At 42.7% G+C, this 9,985-nt stretch overlaps 1 protein-coding gene across 1 annotated transcript; it reads left to right on the top strand.

Annotated features, from left to right (window-relative positions):
* Positions 1–4,639: 4,639 nt before the first annotated feature.
* Positions 4,640–9,047, top strand: LOC133926547 (uncharacterized). The gene is made up of 5 exons (XM_062372535.1): positions 4,640–4,777; positions 4,928–5,698; positions 7,458–7,574; positions 7,685–8,181; positions 8,422–9,047. The coding sequence occupies exons 2-5, from the start codon at positions 4,946–4,948 to the stop codon at positions 8,840–8,842; spliced, it is 1,788 nt and encodes a 595-aa protein (XP_062228519.1). The 5' UTR covers positions 4,640–4,777; positions 4,928–4,945; the 3' UTR covers positions 8,843–9,047.
* The last annotated feature ends 938 nt before the right edge of the window (positions 9,048–9,985 follow it).

Raw genomic sequence — 9,985 nt, 5'->3', positions numbered from 1 at the left:
GACCCATGAGCTCCACCACTTGGGAGGCTTTTCCTTCATAGGGAGCTCCACTAGAGCCATCATTGGGAGATCCCCGAGCTCCATGACTCGTCATCAAGAGCTCCGCTAGAGCCACTGTCGAGAGATCCACGAGCTCCGCCATCATTGGGAGCTCCGCACGCCATCGTTGGGTAGATCTGCGAGTCCCACCACCAATGGGGGCTCTGCCTCCATATGTAGCTCCACAAGAGCTACATGTTGAGAGCTTCGTGGCCCGCCATCAGGAGCTCCACCGGAGCCGCTGTCGAGAGGTCCGTGAACTCCGGCGTCGCCATCACCGGGAACATCGGGAGTAAGGGCGAAGGTGAAAGAAAATAGATGGGACATGTAAAACATCAAGTATTATTGAACTATTCCAAAAGGCCCCCAATGCCATCTATTGATGACCGAAAGAGTACACTATTATAAGAACGCAGAGAGTGCATAACTCGGACCTCAACGAAATCGAAGAACATGATATATTTGATACCTCTAACCAGGACACCAATGGGCGCTAAGTCAAATGTCTAGCTAATCAGAGCAGTCTTCAAATTGACAACATCCGTCTCCAGTTCCACCCAAGAGATACTGTATGGACAACACAGTAAAGTGCTCGCAAGCAAGCTTCTGTTTCTGCCTGAAGATCATCTCCCAGATGTTGCAGATTACCTACCCCCGATGCCACTACATCCCCTTGCGAATCATGGATAATAAATCCCCATCCTCCAGACGTTGTTTGCTCATGAAAAGCACCATCTATATTTATCTTCAGAAAAGCTTCATATGGTTTCTGCCATTTTTTCTTTGAGGCTATACCCTGTTCTTGAGGAATTTAGCTACATGCTTCTGGATATGAAAGCTTACATGCCCATGTGTTTTAGGTGTGTATCCTGCATTAATGACATTCCTCTCTGTCCAAAGCATCCAGATTGTGACTACCTTGATTTGCATTTCAATCAGAAAACTCCATATGTGACCTAGTACTTTTGAAGATTGTAGTGCAGGCAATTCAGTACGTTGATCTTCCAGAAGGAGCTCTCGCCAAATATTCCTTGCATATTTGCATTTGAAAAACAGGTGATCTCATCTTCATCATTTATGTAATACATCGGGCATCTTGTGTCAAGTTCAATTCCTCTTGATTGTATTTTCAATCTCATAGGCAAACTGTTGTAAGCCAATCTCCATATAAAGATCTTTAGCCTTTCGGGAAATTCTAGGACCATATTTTCCTCTAGGGGAATGAGGTTCCCATTATCAGAACATGCATAGTACCGCATGTACTGTGCCATGTAAGGGTGTAAGAGACAGATCTTAGGTACAATTGTTTTTGCTTGATAGCATCGAATGGTAGAATCAGATCATAGAATCATCATTCTATGAGGTTGTAAAAATACATATATTTATATAAGAATTGAAAATATTCTAAACATGGAATTCAATAATATTGATTTAGTAAATTTAATTAAATTTTGTAAACTTGATTGCACTTATTCACGTCAACTTAAATTCAACTTAATTTTAAATACCATTTAATCATAACTCCTCATTTAAAAGGTCCCATACATTAATTATTACATTACTTAACAGATCCCAAAATGTAAAGAGTAAAAAGACATTAAATTAAGCTGATAAAATTTAGTTACTAATAGATATTACCCAATTTTATATATTGGCAAAGTTTATTATTAGGATTAGGATCTTATGTAAGATCCTACCGATCTTGTTGAATCGTATACATCATACACCTAGGATCATGATTCTATGAAATTAAGATCAACAGAGGGATTTGTGTTGTGCCAGCTCTGTGTTATTGTAGGTTTGTAAAATTCTTAGATACGTATCGAGATCCTAACAACATCGGTGCCATATTGTTCTGCTTCACTAGCAATTTGTACCTTATATGCTGATTTAACACTGAAAATGCCCTTCTTATCGAAATGCATGAAACAAAATCTTCCATGTCTTCCCAAAGAGGAATTGAAAAGATTACCTTAGCATCATCCTCATTAAATATTTCTTTCACTAACTCTGCATCCCACCTTGTTGTGGTTGGGTGTATTAGCTCAATGATTGTGGTCAATATTTTCTACATGTTGTAGAAGTGGATTTGATTTGTTGCGAAAGTTTTTGTGAATGAGATTGTCTTTTGGTGGCAGGGAATTTGATTATTTAGGATCTGAGATCCTTTTCATGTGGTTTTTGCAACTGGATTTTTAGGGAGTTAAGCTCTTCAACGATCTCCTGGGCTTGCAATAGCATTTTCTAGATGTTGCAGAAGTGGATTTGGTTTGTTGCAAAAGTTTTGGCAGATGAGATTTTCTTTTGGTGGTGGGGAATTTGATTGTTTAGGTTATGAGATTCTTTTTATGTGATTTTTGCAGCGGGTTTTTTTTTAGGGAGTTAAGTCTTCAAGCCTAGGGACGAAGGGAGGTTTCGGCCATTCACATTGTTGGATTAAAGAGCATTTTTAGGTTTAATTTAATCCATAAATAAATTACAAATATGACTTAATAAATTAGCATAATCATATAGTAGGAGTATATGCTAGATATGTATATAAAAGGGTTACATATATCTCTCTCTAATACACTGAATGATAGAAACAACAAAATAAACATGTCATACATGGGAAAAATAAGAGATATGATCACAGTGAATGTATTGATTAGGAGCAAGAGATGTAAAGGCCTGGTGATGACGATGCAACACTTGATGACGAAGAAGACATAGAGGAAGCAAATCATGAGCAGTCGCGCTGAGTGCTTCTAAAAACCTTATTCGTCCACTCCCGATGCAAGATGTCAAGGCGATGAGTTCTAATGACCAACTCTCCCAATTGCTGGTGCACGACGGTGCAGCGAGATGGAGTAGTCTACCTATGGCGGCACAGTAGAGAGGAAGATGACGATAGGTATATATATAGAGAAAACCACATTGTGAAAATATATCACTATTGAACTATTAACTGACACGATTTTCATATCTCATAACTGTGTTGACCACTTTTCACGTAGTAAAAGAATAAAAAAAATTCTAATTTTAGTGGACCATTCATGCATGTGTTGTGCGCCCACGCCCTTCATCCTAGTCACGGCCCAACAAGGCAAGCGAACAGGCAAGCATATTCTTCTAGTCCTCCCATTCATGTAAGTTATTGAGGTAGATAACACAACTCTTTTTAAGTTAGTCTCCTACCACCTCTGTTAGCACGATGGGACTAAAGAACTACATCCCCCCTCCACATGTTGGATCTCTAAGATTTATTAGAAATTTTCTCAAACACAATAGACCAAATCCATATATTCTAACATATGTTGCCTCAAATAAGGTGCCACGTTGCGGTAGGTTTTTTCCTATTTGGATCGGCAACAAAATCGTGTAGCTCCTACCAATTGATTACAAGGAGACATCCAATACATCCATCTATTTCTCGAGTGCAAAATTTTTTCCTATTTCTTAATCATATCTCTCAACCCTTCATCTTGCATCCGACCATCCATATTCTCTCCTCGATCACTGTTCTATATAAGTCTCATCACTCTCTAAACCCTAACTCCTCATCCACCCCCTCCCACTATCGCCCCTCCTATTCCCCACAATGCCACATCCCACCACTACCAATACCTTTTTATTACCATCTCTGCTTCCATCCTTAGATGCTGGTGTTGCCTTGTTCCGTCCTTCTCCGGTGTTAGTCTGCTTCCGCCCTTTCTCATAAGGCTTGTTGTAAGATCTATCATCACCATCTCCCACGATAGGATTTGCCACATATATCTCACGCTGCACTCCTTGTCTCCCCCTCTGAACACGCACACACATCAGCCTCCTCCAAACCAGTCTGCCGAGTGCTGATGATGCCAATATTTGCCCTAGGTGCTAGGAGGGGTGGTAAAGTGTTGCCTACAGTCGAGGGCATCACCTAGGTGGCCATAGTGCATGAGTGTAGGGATTAGGGAGAGGGAAAAAGGAAAGAGAAAGAGAGAATAGGAAAAAATAAAGATAGGGATTACCTAGCTTGCTTAGAATTGTCTTGGTCCATAAGGTCCACTAGTGACGAAACCTAACCCTAGTATTAGAAATTCTCTTTATATTTATTCCACAACCACTGCTACTCCTTACTCTTGCATCTTCTTCCATCCAGCAATGTTAGTTTGCGCACCATCGCTACTCTCTTTTGCCACTTATAGTTTTAGAGCCTAATGAGGAGGGATTAGGGCTAAGTTTAGAGAAGGGCAGTGATGATGAGGTCGATCTGGTTGATAGCGAGGTCGATTTGGTCGTGAAGTAGAGGTGAAGGCTACTCATAGTGTGTAACATTGGATGCTCACCTTAGAAACTTTGGGTGCTCACCTTAGAGCGATAAATAGGCAACCCATCCGCTTAGAGCCGCCGCTCTTTGGCTCCTCCTTAGTGTGTTGCTTAAACGGAGAGGCCATCTTTAGTAACACTTGTGACACCACCGTCACTTCACCGCCGGTATCCATCTATCTATTCTTTGATGTCTACACTAACCTTTCGACGTCGAGCACGTCAGGCTCACAGTTGTTCAACTATGTAGTGTTAGATCACATTGTAGAGAACATATCACTGAAATTCAGCTATCTTTTGGCGACTAAAATCTTTGATAAAACAAGAACTAACAACATTGTATCTCTGCTCGCTCCATCCGGGCCGTCGAAGAGTAACCGGAAGAAAATCCAGCCATCTTCTTCCTATTTATTTCGGTCGCCTCCCTCGGCCATCGCCGTCCCTCAAGGTGCGCCGCCGCAATCCCCCTCCCCGCCGCCATTAGGTTTTTTCTGTAAAGTCCTCGTGTAGGCGTGCACCTTATTCTCGGAGATAATCTGTCCATTTTGGTGGATTCGATTCTGCTTTTGTGGTTATATTTCTCGTTTGTTCCCCAAAGCTGCTCCGAGCAGCGGCCATGGTGATGAAGCCCAACGGCATCGCTGGCGCCGGAGCCGGCGCGGCGGCCGGACCATCCAAGGCGAACGTGTCCTCCCCTGGTTCGATCAAGACCGCGAAGTTTAAGAAGCGGAAGGCCGGGGCCAACCGTGAGAAGGCCGCGGTTGCTGCTTTCGCCGTCGAAGTAGTCCCCCCTGTGGGCGCAGGCACTGCTGGTGGCGATGCACCTGCATCGGCGTCCGTACCGGAGCCGGCCACTGTTGCTGAGGCATCACCTCTGACACCGATTCTGAAGCCAGCCATTGATGCTGAAGGATCGGTGCCTGCACCAACGCCAGCCACTGCTGATGCATCGGCATCAGCGGCTAGGCCAAAGCCGGCTGCTGCTGCTGCCGCTACCAGCAAGGGCAAGGGGATGGGTGCTGACAATAGCGGTGGTGATGGCAGGATGAAGAGCAGAAAAGAGAGGGCTAAGGAGAGGGCTATAAATGGGAAGGGGAAGAAGACTGTGGTTACGAAGGAAGAAAGGGGTGATAATAAGGGTGCAGGGTTTATATTTATGTGTAATGCACAGACTAAGCAGGAGTGCTACCAGAACCGCTTGTTTGGGCTGCCTAATGGGAAGATTGGAATGGTTAAGAAGATCAGGCCAGGGGCAAAGCTATTCCTGTATGATTTTGACTTGAAGCTTCTGTATGGTGTGTACAAGGCAGCATCAAACGGGGGGCTGAACCTTGTGCGAGAAGCATTTCATGGGAAGTTCCCTGCACAGGTACTCCTGGTCTTCCTATTGTTTAAACTCGCTTGTGGGAAATGTTGTAGTCAGGTGATATGTTTTGCTTTTCTCGGTGTATGTATTGTTCCAAAGGATGTGCGAGAATGAGGTTCACCAATTGTTTTGGTATGCTAAAGAAAGTCGACATGAGTATGGTGTCCTGCTGGGTCATACTAGTTATGAGAGATTATAGATCTATAAGTTAGTGTGGTAATTTTAATTCTGAACTTGTGCTGGTAAGCTTTAGAAATAGAGGTAGTGAGAGGTGTGAGGTGTGCGCCCTTATTAGAAAAACAGGAGTGTGTTTTTAGATGTAATAGACTAATAACAGAATATTTACTGTCTGTATTTGTTATTACTGGTATGCGCTCTATGTTGAGAAAATTCATTGGGTGCTTGGTGTATGTAGTTATAGGGGTTAAGCGTGATTCAGGTGGGCCACCATCAAATGAAACTTCGTTTTGCCAATCTTATTTCAATATATGGCTGTAGCTTATGAAAATACCCCCCATTTAACTTAGCATCCCTTGCACATCATTCTAGGCTGTCCGATTCTTGACTTGAGAACTGAACAAGGCCTATTATTTCTTTGCTATTTTCAAGTGTGAATTTCCATATCTTTTATGCTTGAGTGTTCTGTAGTGCATCAATATATTTTTTTAGTTACTTTTTTGTTTGCTTGGCTACAAAGCTCGTGGAAGGGGGTTTTGCTAAAATTTCTCATTTTGTTGTTCATAGTACCAAAACATAAGGTTATCGACCTTTGGGCAATGTTTGCAGCTTTATGGATATTTGAACTCAAGATAAACAAGCCCACAGTCATTTTTTTGGGTTGTCGACTACTTTACTAGGTAGTGACATCTTGATTGTGAACTTGCTATGCTCGTGATTGGTTGTCCATATGATTGGAGCTTGCCATTTGTTTACCTCATAGTCTCATGCTGATTTTGTGGCCACCTGGTAAGAGCTACGGGAGGCTGTGGAGGCTTGTTTAGGCCTGTGAGTGTAATCCTAGTCTAATATAAGGCATATGCCCATTTCAGCAAGTTTCAAGGGAGAGATCTTTTTGGAGAAGTATCTTGTGTACACTCATTTTTGGGTCCTAACATGCTAATCCATGTGAAGTCATTTGATGACACATGAATTTATTGGTTTCAAGAGTAAAATACATTGACAGACTGGAAAATAGTCCTGTTGTGTCACCTAGTTCCTGAAACTTGTTAAGTCGAGTTCCAAAACTCCCAAGTCAGCAACTACTTGCATGTGTGGCAAGCTGAACGTGTCTCTTCCCCTCTTTCTCTCCTGTCTCATGCTGGCACTCAAAAGGCATGGAGGTCGCGCATACCTGAGCTGCTTGACATGGAGTGCTAACAATGTGTAGAAACAAGGAAAGGAATTAGATGTAGGCACACCGGAGATGGTGTATAGGTTGCAATGATGAGAAAGACCTGACGTTGAGCAGGTCAAGCTGCCGAGCCCCTCCATCTCTCTCGCTGCCGCCCACGTTGGACTCCGTGCTCCCACCCTTTGTCATCCTCCTCACGACACTCCTCCCTTTGGCATAGCTTTAGCTTGTGTAAAAGTCAGCTAATGTGAGAAGCTGGTGGGAGGCAGCTCGTGTTTGTCAGCTCAATCTTGTTTTTGCTTCCTCATAAGCTGGCGAAGAATCCTACCATTTGGCCGTACTTTGACTTTTTTATGTGGAGCTACTTCATATTCTTGTTGTATTAAATACTATGTTATGTGCGTAATGCAGGTTAAGTTTAAGATTGATAAAGATTGTCTTCCTCTCCGTGAGAGTAGTTTCAAGCATGCCATTAAAGAAAATTACAGTGCAGGGAGCAAATTCGACCCAGAGCTCAACTCAAGACAAGTGAGTGTCTTGGAACCTTCCTACAAATAGTATTTAATAAGTAGTTTGGGAAATTTCAGACATAACTGCCAATTTGTATCTTAATATTATGGGCACGTGATATTCTGCAGGTGCATAGGCTAATTGCGCTATTTAAGCCTGTCAATGTACCTCGGTCAGCTCCAACTAACCACCTTGAAGAAAGACGCCACTATGAAGAACGAAGGCAGCCATATCATTTTGAAGAAAGGCGTCCTTCATTGCCTATTGAAGAAGTGTGTGAGCCATGGTTTGATGAGGAAAGGTGCCCTGCTGTTATACATGTTCCTCCTCTTGAGGATCCATATAGGGCACCACGCTTTGCTCCCCTTCCTGTTGAGTCTCGACTTGGCCATTCTTTGGCTAATGTTCAGGATGATCACCGCATATATTATGAACCAGCACCTCTTGCACCTGAACCTCGACATATTCCACTTTCTCTAGAGCCCCACCATGTTCCGCTGGCCCTAGGGCATCACCATGTGCCTTCTGCACCAGAGCCTCGACATGTCCCACCTGCATATTATCACACTTTGGCTCCATCTGATGAGTCGTACTATCGGTCTGTAGTGGATCTGGTGCCTGAGCGGTAAGTTATGATCTATTCTGCTCTTATTGTTTCAGTTACATGTCACCATATCGTTCTATCAGTTAGTCAATGCATCATCCAGGTTCATTATGATTCGTGTACTGTGGGTGTGTTGGATGCGAGTGCTAATTCAAATCGAGTTACACACTGTTATGGTTGTCACAACACCTTTCGTCTGTCTACTTAGAAGTCTAAAACCATATGCTATGCTGTTGACTAATTGAAATTCTTAAATTTCAGTTATGCTGACAGGACTGTGGCTGAGATAACTGCTAGGGATCCAATCATTCCAAGGGATCATACAATGCTGCCAGGTGAGATATCTGCTCGCATGGACCGTTTGGAAGAGCTCTACCAGACTTGGGGGATTGCTGCTCGTGGTGCTCATGTGGAGATCTACCGGCCAGGGGAGCTTGCTGCTCGTGCTGACCACATGGGGATCGCCACTCGAGCTAATCGTTTGGAGGGTCTCTACCGTTCTGAACAACTTGTTGCCCGCACTGCTGGCCTTCCGCGTCATTCAACCTATCGTACAGCTGCTTATGAGACTAACCCTGCTTATGCTGAAACAAGCCAAAGGCCCATCTCTGCAAGGGTTAATGCCCTTGGCGTGCCAGTTTCGTCACTCTACTCCTTTTCTGGTGGGCCGGTATATCGGTAATTAGTGCTCAGCAAGTGATACCCAATTTATAAGTATCAGGATGTTCGTCGCTATAATTGCAACCGTTGTTTAGCTTAGCTTCTGTTCTATATTTCCTTTAACATCCTTCAGTGGATGAATAGCACAAAGTACCGAAACTTGTTCGTCTAAGCTGTTGAACTATGTTCTCCTGCCATGCGTGAATCTTATTTTATCTTGCTGTTGATGGATTGATGCCCGTGTTGGTACTATGGGCCTTGTGACCTTGTAGGATGGCTACTAGATTCAGGTATGGCTAATTATGCAGGGTTCATCGCTGAGGATTTTGCATATATGTCAAAACTCGGTCTCCTGTTCTGCATACATGGTCTTTTGAGGATGTGTTCAGGGAGGTCTCTGAGGTAGGTCATGAATTATATTGAGACATGAATAGATGATTACTTGAGATGCAGATACTGGCATTTTTGGTTTCCGAGATTCCAATTGTATTTTGATAGAGAATTTCATGTGCTACCCCGTAAGGAGGGTAGGTCATGAATATTCTGCAGATGTCATTTTCGGTTCCGGAGATTGCAACTGGTTTTTGTAAGAGAAACTTTGTGTGCTACCGCGATAAGTGAGTGCTGAGTACTGTATTGGCTGTCACTGCTTGACTTCCGTCGTTCGTCAGGCTGCTATGCTTTTCTGCTAATCCATACGGTATAAAACACGGGTTAGTTTTCATGTTATATTTTTGGTTTTTTATCTAATAAAAATATTTAAAAATTGAATAATTTATTAATATTTTTGTTATCCATGCTGGTCCTCCAATTTTCTCACTATGTGACTGGCTGCGGATACAAAACATATTTTACTAATAAAAATAATTAAAAGAAAAATTAGCAGATAATTTTATACTCTTTTTTCAGATCTCATCTGAAATTAATTACGGTATCGTCCCAACTAATAGTGCTTTCATAGCTTATTTATATCTCTATATATTAGGTTTGTATTTACTGTTATTACGTCTAATATAGCACATAGCTAGTTTTATTACAATGGTGAGTTGGTAGTTTCACTGAACAATGCAACGGCTTTCTGCCTCGCTGCTGGTTTCACACTTTCACTACGGCTCTCTTGAAGAATAGTCTGTTTCAGTAACTCTGGCCATCCTCAGGCCCTCAG

This window comes from Phragmites australis, chromosome 8, assembly GCF_958298935.1.
Source record: "Phragmites australis chromosome 8, lpPhrAust1.1, whole genome shotgun sequence".
Lineage (NCBI taxonomy): Eukaryota > Viridiplantae > Streptophyta > Magnoliopsida > Poales > Poaceae > Phragmites > Phragmites australis.
Note: the sequence above shows the minus strand (reverse complement) of the source record. Positions and strands in the feature narration are given on the sequence as shown.